Below are 19,188 nucleotides of genomic sequence, written 5' to 3'. Positions count from 1 at the left end.
AAATATGAACATTTTCTTACTGAGAAAGTTGTAACAGAAAGTACATGTTGAGAATCCACACAACTTTGCTTTTGTGGATTCTCACATTATGTTGTGAAGTCTGAATCCACACAGACTTCTGAATCCAGACTTCAGAACAAGTCTGGATTTAGTGACAGTTTTTATTTCTTTTTGGTGGTTTGGTGACTCGACTGTAAGTTCTGCACAATAATTCCAATGCACCTGGATAGAGCATGTGTATAAACAACAAAGATATTCTAGACAATAAACTATTTCCACTCCTAAGGGAAAAAACCCAAACACAAAGCAGCAGATGGTGAATGCACAATTTACAGGAGGCTAAATGAAGAACTTTTCAGTGATTTCAACCTGACCTTAACTTAACTGACCAGTAACTTTTACAAAAAATTATGTTTTTTTACATATTTGTTAAAACTTGACAGTATGATATAATACACATAATCTGTGAAAAGATTGAGCTCTTCCACCTCCTCCCTGAGGCTTTATTGCCATCTGAATTAATGCACCACTACTGGTCAAAAACTACCAATCACAGCCAGGAGGTGCATCTTAGAACAGTCAATCAACCTCGTGTATGTGTCCAAATGGCTAACTAATCTGCCTTACTAAAACATGAGAAGCTACAAATGCCTTGTCCCACCGTTTATCAGACACATGTTACCGCCTTTCCTTCTGAGGCAGTTGTAACTCAAAGAGATCCCAAGTTTCCAAACTTGGGATCAGCAAATATTGATCCTAAGGAACTTCACCCCAATTTGCACATGGCTGCATGAATGTGTTGGTTGGTTGGGTCAATATGCACTGTAGTGTAACAGCACTTTGAGTAGTCAATATTAACTGACCCATTTACAGTTTGGGGGATGGAGTAGTGGACATCTAACCATGCACAAATGTGGACAAATAGCCACAAACATCCAGTTAAAAGACTAGTGACCACCATTTGTTCTTGCTCTCCAACAGGAGAAGGTTCCCTAATCACTGTATAACACAAAATAATGGGGAAGATTTGAGACTGTGCCTTGGTATATAAAGGTGCTTTTCCACTAGACCGTCTCTACCCTGGCCAGACTCATTTTCCATTAACACATCCGGCTTTGCCTGGCTGTTCTCAGATTTTCATACCTACTTCAAGGGCAGTACTAGCAGAACCCAGCAGTGTAAGGCTCCGAAGCAATTTGATTGACAGCTTACAGCATTCATTTATTAGCTTGATTTATGTCACTGACAACTTCAAACATCAATATAATTTAGTTGTGGACCACAGACATCAGAGTATGTTATCGGCTATCAGAGAGCTGCTCAGTACAGAACACATGTGCTAAGTTTTGCAGCAGAATGACCATAAATTAGCAGTGATGCTAGCAGCTTGACGCTTTGAAGAACGGACACCAATAAAGAAGAGAGGAACGGTGTAGCTGTGGTCAGCTTTCTGATGGAGCTGCAGTTTTGCGACAAAAGTGTGAAACACTGAAACTATGTTAGGTTGTGATGTGAATTTTATTTAGCCTTTGGATTAAAAAAAAAAGTTCATATATTTATTGGTTTATATCTTTTGACTGCATTGCCTAAATCCAAAAGGTTGCACATTTAAAAATATTAATTACCAGAATGTATTTATATCTATTTGTATAGTGAAATAATCAGATGATCTGAGTGTTTATCATTATGTTTGGGCCAACAATGAATTTCTATAACACAAAATGAAATATCTGAATTGCAGTCTATCAGAACCACAACCTCCAGGTTCTCCATTGGTGAGTGTTAATACGAACATCAGCAGAGTTGACCACAGTTGCTGCGTGCTCACGTCCTGCCCACAATAGTGAGGAACAGAGCGTATAATGGAGAAGCTCACTACCTGCGGTAGAACTGAGCAGCACATTAACCGGTTAGAGTGTGACCTGACAGTGGAAAACCACCTTAAGAGGCTATGAAGGTAGCGAAAACCATTTAAGAAGGAATTAGGATTAAGAGCCTATTGAGGTTGAGTTAACGCTCTTGTATCATAAATTAGAAGTATTAGATGCCCAAGATCCTCTTAATGTAATAGCATAAGCTTCACACCACTTAGAATGGTCAGACTCAGAGACAGTTTCTCCCAGATGCAGCTAATCAAAGAGACCTGACAACAGGGACCAACTAGATTGGGAGTTTTGACAGTGTGCATGTCTGTGTATCAACTTATCACCAAGGAGGATAGTTATCAGCAATGTCTAAGAGTATTTCTGCTGTACTTATGTCCCAAAAGTGTCATAGGACATATTAGGGAATACATAAATTCCCTAATATGTCCTATTAGGGAATTTATGTATTCCCTAATATGAAATGTATAAACCTACAATAAGAAAGGTTTTTATAAGTGGACCTTACACCAAATTCACAGGCAATGTCTCAAACCCTGTGTGGCATTGCTTGGGGGTCTGAGACATTAGGTAGGATGCTAAACTTCAAGTCAATGGGATGAATTGACTTGATTCCATTGACTTCAAGTCAAATTATGGATATCCATAGATATATGGACAAAATATAGATATAGTTTATCCATAACTATGGATATAGTTTATCCATAAAAGAATGTCCTTGTCTTGGAAAGAGACGGATTTAAACCCAGAAAGACTGACAGTTCTATGGTCTATAAAAAGAACAGAGGACAGACATGAAGAGCACTGTAGTTTGTGGTGCAGAAAAACCGTCTATTTACACTGTGGTGGAGGTTTCTGTACAGAGAAAGGAGAACGTTGCTGCAATGTCACTTTTGGTACTAAAGTAACCCATGAAGTTAGAATTGTAAAAGGATTGTCCTGTAAAAGCAGGACAGACCATTTAATATAAACCTTTAGAGAGGAAAAAATTATTCTTCAACTTTTACAATTTCAATTTAACAGAGAAGTCTTTGCACTTGTCAGAACCAGAACTTTGCAAGTAAAATTCCTGTGGGTTCCCATCCATCCCTCTGTCCGTCCCTGACAGGCTTACATGAGTAACAGGTGAAAGAGGGGAACTCAGACATCTCTCCAGCTTTATGTTGGGCATCCCAGAGTAAAAAGGATATTTTACCATTCCAACACATTCAGGGTCTGCCACAACAAGTCTTCCCAATTGGACAACAGGTTGTTCAGATGACCGAAAAACTTGAATGTATATGCAGTGAAGCCTCGCTATTTCGCGGTTCACCTTTCACGGTCTCGCTGCTTCACGGATTTGCATCGTGCGTTGTTTTCTGCATTCTGATTGGCTAAACAGTCTCTCCGCTTCTTCTCTACCTGTGTGTCAATAACGTTGCGGTTTAATATGTACACGTACGTAAAACAGCTTGCCAAATTTAACATAATCGATGGTGGCATGTCGGTTTATAAGAATCTTTTGGCCCAGAAGAAAAAAGAGTGACAACAACTACCGATAACTATGTTCTTCTCTCGAAAAAACACACCTGCACTGCGGGCTTTAGAAGAAAAAAAAAAAAACGCTACAGAGCGGAGTCAGGATGCAGCAGCTCAGTCAAAAAAGCAGTGAAATACACGTCAGTCACTATTTGTCCTACTGTACTTTGTTTTTTTTCATAATAATTTTTTATTTTCTCCCGTTCTAATCCAATAACTCGGGTCGCGGTGGGGCGGCGCTGATCTTCGCAATTCGGACACGGGAATCCGCTTTCAGTTCATATTGATAATTAAAATTATTATTTTACAGCACAGTAGTTATTTGTAAAAAAAAAAAAAAAAATGTTTATACAGTACTTTTTATTTGTTAAACAAATGTTTGGGCCTGTAAAAAGGTTTTGTTCTTTGGTTTCAATGTATTATGGAGTATTTCATTGTAAAATAATTGTGAAAAAAATAAAGGTTATTACTTCGCGGATTTCGCATATCACGGGTTCTATTTGGAACGTAACCCCCGCGAAAAACGAGGGTTCACTGTATATATGTGTATATACAGTATATACAGTATACTGTATATATTAAACTGAGACCTGAGTCCGGATTTCGTACAAACAACCAAAGCTAGTATGACAATAAAAAGTCCTTGGATCCTTCCCAAGCCCAGCCCAGCCACCTAGACCCAAAATCCAAAGTAGCAATTTCATAAAGTCAACAGATTCTGCTGTTTACAACTTACAAACATGTAATCCTTTCGTGAGTTTTAACTGAATTGTTATAACTACGAGGCTAACGTTGGTCCTAACTCAGTTTTAATCAATATAAAAGTCCCTTATATTGATAAAAGGCCTAAAAAGTCCAGCGAATCTTAAAGATAGACATTAGTTCTGGAGACAGACGTATACTGCATAGAAAACAAAATAATCCATTTAGTAAACCACATTCCCACACATTAAGCTGTTTCCCCTCCTCCATTTCCTGCATCCACAGAACTTCATTACACTTCCCTCAGAAGAAAATGTCAGATGGATGGGGTCAGGAAGTGGCCTATTTGTTCCAGAGCAGATTCCACAAATACCAGAAAGCAATGCAAAAGGAGGAGACTGCTCTCCAGCAGCTTCCTTTAAAGCTGTTAAGTCAAGTAAACAATGGCCTCTTACTTTTGATATCTCTTCTAACTTTATTCCTGCTGCAAGTTTCACATAATTAAGAAGCAAAAGCCCCTCCTCTGCAAGACCCTAATCAGGCTCATCTTTCGTGTAACAGAGGGAGTGACAGCATGTTAAACTCCAAGCAGCAAAGGAAGACACTAGTTTTCATTCATGACAAATGTAACTTGTGGAATTTGACTTTAACTTAAAAACTGCTTCAATACAAATTTCAATCAATAGCTAAATAAAATATGTAGGGACCCACACACCCTGTACGTACATGAACATCAGGATAGGCTGACAGTGGTACTATGGTACAACGCAGGACTATGGCATGTTTAACAGTCAAAAGGGTAGGGAATTGTGCTTTACATGCATTATTATAGGAGTAATATAATAAAACATACTTCTGCTGAAAATAAAGCAGAATTAATGATTGCTTCTCCTCAGTTACTGTCTTATTTTACCATCCGCAACAGTACTGTCTCTACTGTGGATAATTCCTTTCCAGTTTCAAAGAACCTCTCTTCCTCAGGAAGTTTGAAACCTGGCTAACTGAACTTGTAAGTAGTCTATATGTGGAAAGACTGAGATATGAGTTTTCTAGGATATGAAATCCAGTGTTGGAACATGTGAATGAGCAATGATGCTCCCTTTACTCAACCACCTTACTTAAGTGTCTTCCAGATAAGATGGACTGCAAATAACACAGTTGTGAACTTTTCCCTGGCCTTTAATTTATGTATTCATTAGTTGTTTTATTATCATTTTATAATTTATTTGCTTGTGTAATATTGGGAATTTTTTTCTTTGAATTTGTCAAGTTGTCTCAGTCTCAGGTGCTTATTGTCTTTTGAGTCTTTTGATATAAATTTACTTAAAAATCTTCATAAATCAAGTGTTAAAAAAAAAAGTTTGTTTTGTTTGTACAAGTCCACAATACTGGGAGACTTACTGTCAAGTCTTAAGAACTCAATAAAGGAAATATTTTCAAAGTAGCTTAAAACAAAATGTCCAATGTTATATTAAAAAAAGCACAGATTTGTGGTAATATGTTGACTACTTTGTAATCTACGCCTCAATTCAGATACCTAAACATTTAAGCACACAGGAACTGATGCAGTTCAACTTAAATCCATGAGAAAACAAAAGGTAAAGAAAATTGTTTTAATCAACTTAATGTCTTTAATAAACTCTGTGGCCAGGAAAAAGCTTTAGTGTAGCCCAGCTTGAGCTAATAATAAGCCTCTGATTGTCTTATTGTTCAGTCATGTTTAATGCTTTGTTAGGAATATCCTGCGCAAACACGTCGCAGCTGAGAAGAATAGCAGGATCCTGTCTGTGGGCTATATTCATGTCTGTGTGGACAGACATCATCCTGCTGGAAGTTTACAGTCATCAGGCAAAAGGTTGGTGTGTCAAAAACAGTTCCAATTCATTTCATTACAGAAAAATAATACATTGATGTCACTGCAAAAGTTGTAACTAAGAACCTGTCAGGTCAATATTTGATTTTTTTTATTATTTTTTTTTAAACATTTTTTTTCATAGAAAAAAAAACGTTTTCTTATATAGGCTGTTTTTATACACCTTTTCAAAACTGAATCATTATTGTTAGCTTCTCTTTATTTAAAATTTGTATTCTAATGCCATTTATTATAAAAAGGAATTTATTGCTTTTTACACATGCGGGGCAAAAAACTAAGTAAAACCTGCTTTATCCAAATGTTTTGTGTTCCAGGACTCTGAGATTGTATCCTGTTTGACTGAATCAGTCTTGTCATTCTGTAGTGATTTTGTCTCAAGTTTAGTTGCAACTTATAATTCCTCACACAATGAACAGAAAAAGAATATCTGGGAACAAAAAGATATGAAAATTTGATCACGTTGTTAAATAAAGAACGTAAGAAAAATGGTTGTGGCACTGCTCTCATTTGATCACAACGAACAACAAACTAGTCCTCAGTGTGCTGTGTGGAAATCATTAGAGCTGAGCCTTATATGACACAAAGCGAGTCTTGTCTTCAGTCAGAGTGGAATATTTCCATAGAACAAACACTGGGAACAATGCTTGCTCGGTGTATCAATGCACCAAGAGTACAATATGGATTACACAGTCATCCTGGACAGAACAGGGGCCTAGAGTGCTTTAGCATATGCTGATTCAGTCTGAATAATTTTAAATAATCAATCTTCTTTCTTGAAATCATGACAAAAAATAAACATCATCCTCCTGGAAAATATTTATCTACTCAAAAGCATGTAAGTTAATCTACATTAAGGGTTCTTTGTTCTCAGTGTGACATCCATGATTGGATCAAGTCCATCCCATTTGAACAGACAGGATGAACACGGGAGAAATACCCATATAGGTGAGAAGGCAATCATGGCTCTACTAAGCTTTAGCTTTCCATTCCAGAGTTAGCGCTGCTCATTGTGGCAGCATATTTCAGTAGCTCTGCTACATTAGTTCTGATTAGGTTTTTTTTGTAAACATTTGTTCATAATTTATTTGGTTGCACCATTTCATGTTTGGATGGTGTTTCCCTCTGGTTTGGATGCTGTGCAGCTGGAAGGATTTATGCTGTTACTATTTTTGTTCTTGTTGTTATATCATTCTTATTACATTTTGATTTATTGAGCAAGACATGCTGAATGTAGAAGAAATAACTGTTCTTCCCAGATAAAACAGATGTTCACTATGGATCATTGTTTAGGCAAGTCTGTTTTAGGTACTACGCTGTGCCTGACTAAATGATATAGATAGGTTATTAATTCATTAATAACCTATCCCACCTCACACACTCTTGACCCCAGCATTGCTATTTACAGTATACTGACTCTGCTGCTGAACAGATGAGCTTGTTGCTTTGTGCTTCGATCGTTAGCTGATCCAAGGGGCTACACTTAGGGAAGGAAGGGACATTTTGGGACAATGTCTTGGTAAATAAACAACTTTAAGAGTTAACTGAGGTAATCTGCTCATGGACCAACTGGTAAAGCTGCAGTACATAACTTTTAGTATTTAAAAAAAGTATTTTACATATTTGTTAAAACCGTCACTACGTTGTGACAGTGTGAGACACAAACTACTCCACTTAAACATGTCGACTACTTTGAGGATGAAATGAGGTGGAAAGAAAAAGTAGTTAAAGATAACAAATATGTGATAGAAGGAAATGTAGAAGCACTGGTAGGCAGAAAAACAAGCTTTTCATAAAATAAACTTAATACAGGAGAAAAAGTGAACACAGTAGGGCAAACAGTCAGGTTTGACAAGCTCGTTAAAGAGTACTCGCTAGTCATCAAAGGTCTTGGAGAGATTAAAGGTTACAACCACAAGGTTACAGTGGATAAAAACCTCCAGTCTGTAGCACAGGGTTTAAGGAGGCTGGCTTATCCCATGTTAGAAGCTGTAAATCAGGAGCTTGCTAAGACGCTTGAACCAAGTATAATAGAAGAAGTGAATAAAAGATCAGAATAGGATTTTAACATCTAAGAAAGACGCAAACGAAGTTAGGCCATGAGGAGACCTTAGGGAAGTGAATAGAGCAATGACCAGAGAAAGACACCCAGTACCAACAGTATAGCATCTTACTGGCAGTGCAGGGGGAAGAAGCGCTTTGCTAAAAGATGCACAGAAGGGATTTTGACAGAGCAATTTATCCACAGAATTAAGATCCCTGACGACATTCATCACACAAAGAGGGTGTTGCCACTTCAAAAAGTCTTTCAGAGGTTTCCAAACAGAGGTTTAACCCTTAACAGAGACAAGCCCATCTTTGGATTGCAACAGATTGAGACACTCGGACATGTAATCACAGACACAGGAATTAAACCAGACCAGTGAAAAGACAAAGCCATCTACAAAGGGCCAGACCTGAAATTCGTACAAAACTATGCAAACTTATCAGAACCATTGATAGCCATGCTTGTCCCTTCCTTGTTTGTGGACGAGTGAAACAGAATTATCATTTCAAGTAATTAAACAAGCACTGGTGAGTGAGCCATGCCTGGCCTACTTTAAACTGGATGTATCAACTGTTGTCATTAGTGATGCTGGTCCAGCAGGATTAGGAGCAGCTTTGCTACAGACCCAATCAGATGGACAGAAGAAACCAGTTGCTCATGCAAGCCGTAACATTGACCCCAACATAACATCAATGTTGTCAGAACATGAGGCTTTAGGATGCATATGGGCTGTGGAACATTTTAGGATGGATTTGTTTACTCTGCAAACTGACCATAAACTCTTCAAATACATGTTCAACAAAGTGAAGGTTACACTGTCACCACCATGAATATAGAGACTTGGTTTGAGACTTCAACCTTATGATTATAAGGTAGAACACATAGTTGTAAAGTCCAATGTAGCAGATTCACTTTCACAACTTTCTTTACCAGAGACAGAGAACAATGAGTAAGTGGAAATAAGTGGACAGAGTGCTGGCAGTGACGATGCATGAAGTACAAGCCATGAACCTTAAGGACATGAAACAGTAAATGACAGAGAACAACACAAAGAAACAACTGAAGACAATCGGGGGCGACAGGAAAATGGCCAAAACTAGTTCCATCAGAGCCACAGCCTTATAACAGATGTACTGGAGAGTTTAAAACATATGATGAACCAGTGCTGAGAGGACACAGAATAGTGCTACCAAGAGCAATGGTGAAGCGAACATTGAACATCAGAGTATCACCGTATTAAGCAACGGGAAAATTGAGGTTTCACAGATACTTCAGAACATCCAAGTGCATGTTGTTCCTGGAAGAAATGGCAGGAGGTACTTCCAAAAATACTGATGGCTTACCTTCCAACACCACACAGTGTCAGGAGTCATACTCATGTTTGAACAAGATATCTGCACAGTGTCCGAACATGGAGAAGGAATATGGACTTCCAAATGGCAAGAATAAAACAAGACCATCACAATGAATACAAAACCAAAATGCAGGAGTATGCGGACCAGACCAATCGAGCAAAAGATCATAACTTTAGGGCTGGTGATGTAGTTTGCATTGCTAGTATGGAGAATGGAAAGCTGAGTACCACATTCAAAGATATTTGCTATGTGATATTGAGAAACACTGCCGATAATGCCTTTGAACTGATCAACGCAGAAGATGGATCAAAGTGATCACAAATGTCAAACATCTTTGCCACACCCCTGTGGTAACTGACTTTGATGCTTTGGAGAATCCATTGGAACACAACGACTACTGAAACCATTTCATCGTCTGAGACCCCACCAGAACCTAACCCAACTGTATCTGAGGTCACCACTGCCAGGAAGGGCCGTGTCATCAGAAACCCCATCAGATACAGAGAGATTTGAAAATAAATAAACTAAAAGAGAGAAAAGAAATTTTACTATATATAAAATAAAAATTGTTTAGATTTTTTTTTTATTTGAAAAAACAAAATGGCAGCACTGTGATTTAAGTTAGAAGGAAGCTTTTGTTCTAAACAAGGAGAAAAATGTAGTGTAGTAATGTTGCTGTGTTATCGCAAGATTGTTAACATGATTGTGAGATTAACCAGACCAGGAACGAGACAAGAAAACAGACATGGTACCCGAAACAGCATTGGTACATGAGTTAAAACATAAGCATAAAATGAACTAAAGGACTGTTTATTTACACAGCAAACAGATGTAGTACACCAATTTTCTGCAACAGTGAATTCAGGGTTATCATCTCTAATCCATAATTATCTAAATTACAAGAAAACAAGGCTTTACATATTGCAATGTGTGTGTGTCATCAATAAATAAGTTTCTCTTACTGAAATGAGAAAGAAATTATATTCTAATCAGATTTTTTTAGATGTACCAGTAAACCCTGTTCTAAGAGAAATGGGGAAAATGTTCCTTTTGCATTACCTTGCTAAAGTATTGCAAGTAAGTATCCCTTGACCCTGTGAAAATAACTCAAAAATAGTCATGTAGTCATGAATGTAGTTTTTCTTTCTTTACTTCTTAAGGAAAGTTTCTGTTTGTCTCAGACGGAATGGAAAGAGATGGAAAGCCCATGTTTAACCTGTTTTGCTTTTGAATTTTGCACATAGGTTTGTGGTGCATTTGTATCCTAAAAAAGATACAAAACTTTAGATATCTCACTAATGAGATATTAACATACATGGAAAAAACTTACATTGTAGCAGAAAGATTTTCAGTACTCTCGATACCACATGAACTGACCAGTATATTATTGTGAGAGAAAAGAAATCCCAGGGGGATGTTTCCTAGGGGGCTCTGTACTGTTCAGCACACATACACTTATTCAAACAGCCCAGGAAGCTAGCAACTCACACTTTTAACATTGATTAACCGTTCATTCATACATAGAACTACTTAAAGCTCAAAGTGTGTCAGCACCACAACAAAACAAGTATTTTGCGCATCTACACATTTTCTTTGAACAGAGTCATTTTTACATGACTAAAGAACAGAATTTCTAAACATAAAGAATAAAGAAGGGCTAATGTTTAGGGTAGTTATTAATAGAGGTACACCGATTGCAATTTTCTGGTCAATTGCCAATTGCCAGTTTTTAAAAAGCCTGAAATGCCAATTCAGATTTTGACCAATAGTGATTTTTTTTTTGTCTGAAATGTTGCAAAATATAGAAAGAATGTTGCCGAGTTGGCGTGAGTGACTCAGTGGTTGATTTTTAGACCTTTGCCGAGGTAGATAATATCAGTGGATAAGATTGCTTTCACATATAAGCATGAGCCGATCTCCTAAAGTTAAGGAAATTGGAGCCTATTTATCAGCTGGCTGATTTATCGGTGCACCGCTAAAGAATGCTCTAATGGTGTCTGCAGCTCTTTAGACCCACTGTTGTGGCTCTCAAAGCTGTGGTCAAAACTTATTAAAATTTAGCAAAATTTTATAACATGTAAAGATCAGAAATAAAAGCTAGTGTTAGCAGTTTTTTGCATTAACAGTGTTAGGAATACTTTTAGATTAATTCTTTTTTTCTCTTCAATGAATAACCCAAATGCTTGTTTTTTTAAAGCAAGGTAACTAACATGCTTAAATAGTACCTGTATTTTTAAACAGAAATATTAATTATATTAATAATTGAATATCATCTTGCTATTCACTGAAAGCTACGTAAATCTATTCCTTCCCTCAGCAGAAGTTCTGAGCAGGAGAACAGAACTACAGTGCATAGAATGTACCTAACAGGTGATGCATGATGTCTCAACAACATTGTCTAATGCTTCATAATATAATATCATATTGTAACTACTCTTAAGTTAAGTTTCTCTCTTGATGGAGTAGAAGAAAGCTGCTTACGTGTCGGGCCTCTCTGCACAGCCCCTCGATGTTCCTCAGCCAGCAGCGGCTCAGCTCGCTCAGCTCCAGGATGGGCTGGACCTTCAGCCTCACTGAATCTCCTGACTGACGGATCATCTCAACTATCTCGTCACGGCTCTTGTTCTCCACATTCCGTCCGTTTATCTCCACCAGCCTGTCGCCAGGCACAAGTCCGAGCGCCAAGTCCTTAGTGCCAGCACCAGGCTCGGCGAAGTGGACCACGCGTCTGTAGACCCCTCCATCAGGGCTGCGATCTAGCATAGTGGTACGGCGCAAAGAGAACCCAAAGTCACCAGTGTTGCGCCTCTGCAGCTCCAGCTCCCGCGTTTCAGGGGCACTTGGTGCAACCACAGTAGGCAGCTGCAAAGGTGCAGGAAAAATCTTATCAATCAGTTCAGGGATGAAAACTTTTTTGGTGTCTGCCGCCTCTGGTTGAACTCTTTGGCTGTGCTTGCGAAGCATGTTGAACACTTTGCTCTCGACCTGCGGTGATGGAGCAGCAGAGTTCTGTCCAGAAGGCGTGGAGCCCTCTGACGGGCTCTCCTCCTTGCTCCTCTGGGAGAAGGAGAAACGTTTCATCATCTGCCCCATCTGTGAGGAGTTCTGCTTGGCGAGAGAACCAAAGTGAGCCACGCGGTCCCGTACAGAGCTGCGATGTCCATCCTGACCTCCTCCCTCTCCTTTCAAGTCATCAGTGGAGCTGGCCACACTGATCTGATCGTCCAAGACCATGCTGCTCCGGTTGCTGAACTCATCCGACTCAATGTCGGTGAGAGACAGCTCATTGGTGCTGGCCACTTTGATAGGAATGGGGTTGGAGATCTCCACTTTGTGCTTGGATTCCCGCTTAGCCTCCCTCTTAAGATTGAAAAAACCCCGCCTCATGCTCATCTCCTCCAGGCTGCGCAGCTCTGCCGCGGACATTCTCTCCTTCTTCTCTTTCTTGTCTTTCTTGCTCCCTTCCTTCTCCTTGTCTTTCTTGATCAAATTAAACATGGTAACTGTCTAAATCTCCCTACACAGGTTGAGTCATGAGTCAGAAGTCTTGTTTCCAAAAGAAAAAGAAAATCCCCTGGAAAGGGAGACAGGAGAAAACTGTTAGAAACTACTATAAAACAACACTGACAACAAATGAATTCATTCACTCATTAAATATTGAGCATACTTTATTGTTTTTAAATATGTGTAGAAATCAGGGATGTAATGGTACTAAAAATAAAACCACAATTCGCTACATAGCTGGAATTTAATGTCACATTTTGGCAAGTTTCAATCAAGAGAAACACAAATGTAGAAATATGGTTTTTACTTTAATCAAAATGTTCACATTTTCTTTTCTTTTTTAAGTGTTTTTTTGGCACTAGTGGGCTTTATTTGAAAGTGCTAAGACAGGAAAGCAGGTAAAAAGAGAGAGGAAAGGCATGCGGTAAAGGTCACCAGGTCAGGAATCAAACCTGCAACAAGGACTAAGACTTTCTCATGTGGATTGTGTTTAACCCCTGTGGCACCACAGCACCCTGAAATGTTCACATTTTCTGAAAAAAGTTTGATTTCATAGCCTTTCACAAAGTCAGTATAGAACTAAAGGTTCTGGTTTTGTCATGTAATCAAGTCCTTTTACACATGAACGAGATTGGTGTAGTTGCTTAGGATTGCTCAAGTAAATCTGGGATGACATTGATAACAAATATTTAAATCATTTTGGAAATGTTTTGATTAAACAACTGAGTGTCAAATGGACTTGAATGCACCGTGGAGATGCAGCTGGTAGGAAACGGTCAGATGGATTTTTTTGGTTTTTATGCTACAGGCAGCTACTGTAGATTTGCACTTTATCTTATTTTACATGACAGACATGTGATGCTTAAATTTTGCTTGATGTCCTTGCAGGTGAGTAGTTAAATTCAATGTGTGTGTTGATCTCGATAACTACCTCCAGTTGCAAAATCCTGAAGTCAGACGTAGTCTGTAGAATTTTGTCATTTTCCTCTATGTCAACTAGAGACACCTTGGCACCTTGTTCAGCATGGAAATAGAAAAATAGAGAAACAAACTAAAGTAGAAAGTAAAACTCCCACAGCCCTTAAATCGGAAGTAATCCAGTTATGAGGGTAGACAATGATAGACTAACTATAAAAGTTAGTTAGGGTGGACTAACTATAAAAACTGAGAATACTAAATAGCTTTAACAGGCAAAAACTATCAAATGAGGATGTGAGAGAACAGGATAAGCTGTTTCTCTTTCAGCCGACAAGGCAATAACACCACAAGCTCTTGAACCAAAGTGCTGCCATAAAGCTTAGGTTTGCTACATCTTTCTTACTGCAGCATCACCTCAGCTAAATGAGAAACATTTACGTTCCCAAACAACAGAAGTTAATGATGGTGATCGAGTCCTTCCTGCTTTGCTTTGGTGGAGCTTTTCAAGGTTCTGTGGTGAATAGCAGGATTCTGCACTTTGATTCCAGCCATAAAAGTTCTGCATGTGCACAGATTATATAAAAGGCTGTTTGTTCGGTACAGCTGCCTGGTGACTCAAATCATTCCAGAATAGCACCGCTCACCGTATTGGCATGTCAGAGAAGCTCTGCCATCTTAGTTCTGAATTGTTCTTTTCAACTGAATCAGGACTATTTTGCACTGCTGAATCCAAAAATGACATCCATTTTTCGCAATCTGGTCAGGTTTTTATTCTAATTTGATTTAGAGAAATTCGATCTTCTGACTAAATTGATTACATTTTTTGTGACATTATCAGTTCATTTCTGTTAATATTTCTCATCCAAAAGAAGTTATAGGAGGAAAAGAAAATGTTTTCTACCAGAGTGTATTAATTAAATGTTACAAACTTTGATTTCTGTAAATTGAATAATAAACACTGATAAGGGTAAGAACATGTGAATTGAACATCACGTCTCCGTCTCTTTCCTGTCCTGATGGAATCTCTCCTCCTGCTCATCACTCATTGATCTGAGATTCTCAGGAAACCGATCCAGATGTGAGAACAAGTCCTGCATTTTGATGCTCATGTTGCTCTATAGTTCAGAAAATTGACTTGATTGAGCAAACCCAATGTGATTTTTGGATTCAGCTCATCAATATGACCCTAAAGCTGTTGAAAACCCCAGACCATTTTTTGGCTGCTGACCAGTGTTACTGAAGTTGAGCCTTTTTTATTATCTCTCAGATGTTCCTGGTGTTAAAGGAAGCACATAAGTGGGTAGGAAGCTACTGGAGACAGTCATTTTCTACAGCTACAAAATATGTAAAGTTACTGTGTGATAATAGACAAAGGTTTTCAGCTTCAGCTGTGGTTCCCAAAATTTTCTCTTTGCTTGTTGTTCCCCATGTTTCTAATGCTGTACCCCAGTTGGGACTTAATTTATGACTCAGGTTGCTGCATCTGCTTGTCTGTCTAATTGTAGAGTGAGTTTGACTCTGCTGAGATGACTGTTTCATTAAAGCACATCAGTGTGTAATAGTAGTGTATATTCTTGGGAGACCCAGTTATGCGTAAACTGAATCACAGGAGAGCTTGATGAAAATCTTCACCCAGCTTTCAGAAAATAATTCAGACAATAGAAGCTTCTAGCTCTATCTCCAGGGTTGTTATAGTAATTAATTGTTTGCACTTTGTCTTGTTGTTGGGTAATAAACACTCAAGGATTATTAGAAAAAAAAGTATTTCTAATTTTATTTTTAGCTGCTCATTAACAGGCTGAAATGATCAACTGTTTGAACAGATCCACGGCAGCTGATTTTACTGAACCGGAGGATAGAATTCTCCTCAAGCCCAAAGGTTTTGAGCAACACTAAGTTGATCTTTGACTTGTTCAGATGTTCTCATTGTGATTTTCCAGATTTTCCACTTTAAGTCCTTATTTAAGGCACTTTTAGGTCTGATGGATCGATCTCGGAGTTCTCCGCTTAATGACGAAGGAAGTTCTGTTGTAGCAGATCCATAAAAACAATGGCGAACAAGTTAAGGAGCCTGGAGAAATACTATATTGATCTGGCACAACCAATTCCAATGAGTGACAAATAGCATTTCTCGCTCAAAGATGTTTCTGACCAGGCCTTTTCCAGTCATCTCAGGGAGAAGTGTTGACACTGACAGAGAGCAGCTGGAACATTACCGTCATGTTTCAATGTCGGGCCGACTGGGGGATGTTTCAACCACCCTCCTATGTGACTAAATATGTTCAGAAGGTGAGGATAAAACCTGGACTAGAGGGGACAAAAGCATGACAGGGCTAAAATAGGTGGAGCTACATTAGCAAGCTAAGCTGCTGTTTGGTTTGCTTGTCTCGGTTTTCTAACAACAAATAGGATTGTTATTCCACTCGGTACGAGAAACACTACTGGCGTACATCCATGCAGGGCTTTGTTTTACTTTAGGCAGTCTAGCTAGCTAACTAGCATAATTGGCTCAGGTCACAGCATTAGTAGTTTGCCCTCATTTTTCACAAGGCGACACTAGAACAAAACACCGGGATAGTGTGGAAATGTTTCACTCTAGAGCGGCCTCATCACGGCTTCTTTCACACTATCCGGGTCCCCTCACTTCTAGCACATAAAGAGCAATAGCAAGAAATACTCACTGTGCTCCAAACAGGGCTGGTGCCTTGCCTATGGGCGCAGTTCGGCTCGTTTGGAACACAAACCACAGAATGTAAGAACTGCCAGCTCCCTGTCCGCCTCTCATGCAAGCCAGACAGATTGGAGGAGGTCAACCTGCGCCATCTGTTGGGCATTCAGTAGAATTACACAAAGCACATCTGCGTGTCAGAGACTGGAATGTAGAGTTCTTCCCAGATTAGCCCCGGCCGAACGGCTCTTCGTTTTTTCCCTTAAGGCACTTTACTAAGCAGCGTTTAGATGCATTGGTTGTGAGAATCACAACCAAAGTTTTAGGATTTTAATCCTAAAACATTTCAAATATCCCATTAAAAGTCAGCTTTAGAAACAGAATCGTCTGGGTTTTTTTTATTCAACGGTCATAAACAGAACCCAGTTCCTTCATAAATCATTTCAGTGGATTTGTCTTTCCCATTGATATTTAACAGTCTAAAAATAGCCGCTGGGGGTGATGTTGGGGGTACTGTTTGGACCTGTCTACATTATTCTTAACTTCCTTCATCTTTTTATCAGTATTTAACCCTTTACATCCAAATCTCAGTGTTGACAGGGGATCTTTTCAGCTTTCACGCCCCAGCTACTTGTAAATTCTACAACTTTCCTCTGTGTTCTAATGAAATGTCTTCCCCTCCATTTTCTGTCACATTTTATTGCCATTTCATTTTTAATTTTAGTGTCACTTCTCGCTGCTCCCTTTGTTAATTTATCTGCCAGCTTATTTCCATCCATCTATCCATTGTTTGTATCCAGTTATCCTTACAGGGTCGTCGAGGGGCTTGTCTCCACTCACACCAAAGCATGCAGCAATTTTCTGTTTCTCTATTCTCCTTTTTTCTGGAAATTACCTGAATTATATCCAACATTAACTCTTGGTTTGTATTTCAATGCAGATAATGTATACTGAATAATGCACTGAGTCGTCATCTGTTCAGCCTAAAGTGATTAGAATTGCGAAAATAGAAAAAAATAAAGAATAACTTTTAAAAAAACATCAATTTCTAAATCATCATTTACTATTTTATCACTTATCATTCAACAATAAATGCTATGCCCTCTCTATTATCTGATCATATTGATGCCCCATACAGCTCTTCACTGTACACCTGCTGTGATGCAGGTACCTGCTTTTCCTTTTTTGATAAATGGATAAAAAAAAAAATATTGATCCTGCAGGACAACAGCAGCATAGATCAAAGTTACAGAGCAAATATTTAAGTTAAAGTGACAGTTCTAAAAATACTGCATTCAGAATTTGGATTAAAGGTATAGCATCAATAATACTAAAAACGTAAAATTAGGGGAGTTGCAGAACTCCCTTAATTACGTAACGAGGTCTGTAACCTAGAGCGGGTTACAGACTTTGACTCAACTGTTTTGAATTCAACTCTAGTCCTCGGTTCCTTTGCTGCATGTTGAATGGAAAATTCCTCTGTTACAGTATTTATAATAATTGGGCTACAATGAAGAGAACAGTATGGCTATGCAGAAGGAAAACAGACATAACATGTCTGCTATAATGACCAGTGATATTATCTGAACCCTATATGAAACCATAACCATAACTATCCACAGGAGAGTTCTTCTCTGCTGACAGATTGAACCAAACCTACAGTCCAGGTTTCTCCTACAGCCCCCTCTCCTTCTTAACCTCCTAACTAGTCCAAATTTGACAAGGCTGCCTGCATGGTTCAACAAAGTTTCTTTTGAGATGTAATATAGTTTCCTAAGGACACAGGTGGAACTGCTCTAATACAGACTCACCTGGCTGTGAGTAGATCTCTGATGCTTTGTGTCTTTGAACCCTGCTAATGAATACCTGAGCCCTGCTGACACTCATTGTAATCTCCCCTGATTTATTCATATGCTGTTTTCCTATATGAGTGAATATATGTGTAAAAAAAAATTAGAGAGAGCATGTGAGGAGGAAAACATGTTTGTTCTTGTGAATGTAAGTTGGAATGTGGCTTGTCTGGGTGTTCATGAATAAGTCATTAAGGAATGTTTATGTTGTTGACTCACTCAGTTTGAATTGAGGGCGTTCTTACCGCCCTGAATAGACAGGTTGATTCTCTTAAAAATTCTGTAGATTTCCATCCAACCTGACTCACTGCATTCAAGAACCATCAGACTTTTAAATGTCCTTTACATTTTGGGCAATTTATAATTGAATTGGACAACAATTTTGTCTGTTTGATGCAGCTTACTGGCAAAATCATTTATTCAGTTCTAGTTGCTACCTAAATAAATCACCGGCTGTATCTCAGCTGGAGAGGAAATCTGTGGGTGAGATGGTTTCAGAGTATATATTTAATCTGCACCATAACAAACAGAATATTCTAATAATTTGGACTCAGGATTTCGTGGACTGGTTCTGGCTCGACATGGGGAATACCAAGGAACTGGTGGTGGATTTCTGGAGGTGCAGACTCACCTCACTGACCCTGGTTGAAATAGAAGACTCTTAAAAGTACCTGTGTGTTAACCTAGATTGGAGTCATTACAATGAAAATGTCAGGTTAGGGTCTACCTGAAGAGAACCATGAGGTATTTTGGAGTACTGAAACCTTTTATGACTCATTTTCTGTATGCATCTGTAAACATCTGCATTTAAGACAAAGCAGTTATAAGCTCATCAGGAAGGCCAGCTCTGGGCCTTTCTGACGAGGCTCCCCC

The 19,188-nt window shown here is 38.7% G+C and overlaps 1 protein-coding gene across 8 annotated transcripts in view; it reads right to left on the bottom strand.

Annotated features, from left to right (window-relative positions):
* Positions 1 to 16,596, bottom strand: part of myo18ab (myosin XVIIIA b) — a 64,534-nt gene extending 47,938 nt beyond the window's left edge. For all 8 annotated transcript variants that reach the window (XM_032546134.1, XM_032546137.1, XM_032546135.1 and 5 more), the window contains exons 1-2: positions 16,479 to 16,596; positions 11,857 to 12,949 (exon numbers count right to left, since the gene is read on the bottom strand). In XM_032546134.1, coding sequence (XP_032402025.1) covers positions 11,857 to 12,873 — 1,017 coding nt within the window. In that variant the 5' untranslated portion in view covers positions 12,874 to 12,949; positions 16,479 to 16,596. The remainder of the gene's footprint in view (positions 1 to 11,856; positions 12,950 to 16,478) is intronic.
* Positions 16,597 to 19,188: the final 2,592 nt, after the last annotated feature.

The sequence above is a fragment of the Xiphophorus hellerii genome, chromosome 18, assembly GCF_003331165.1.
Source record: "Xiphophorus hellerii strain 12219 chromosome 18, Xiphophorus_hellerii-4.1, whole genome shotgun sequence".
NCBI classification, from domain to species: domain Eukaryota; kingdom Metazoa; phylum Chordata; class Actinopteri; order Cyprinodontiformes; family Poeciliidae; genus Xiphophorus; species Xiphophorus hellerii.
Note: the sequence above shows the minus strand (reverse complement) of the source record. Positions and strands in the feature narration are given on the sequence as shown.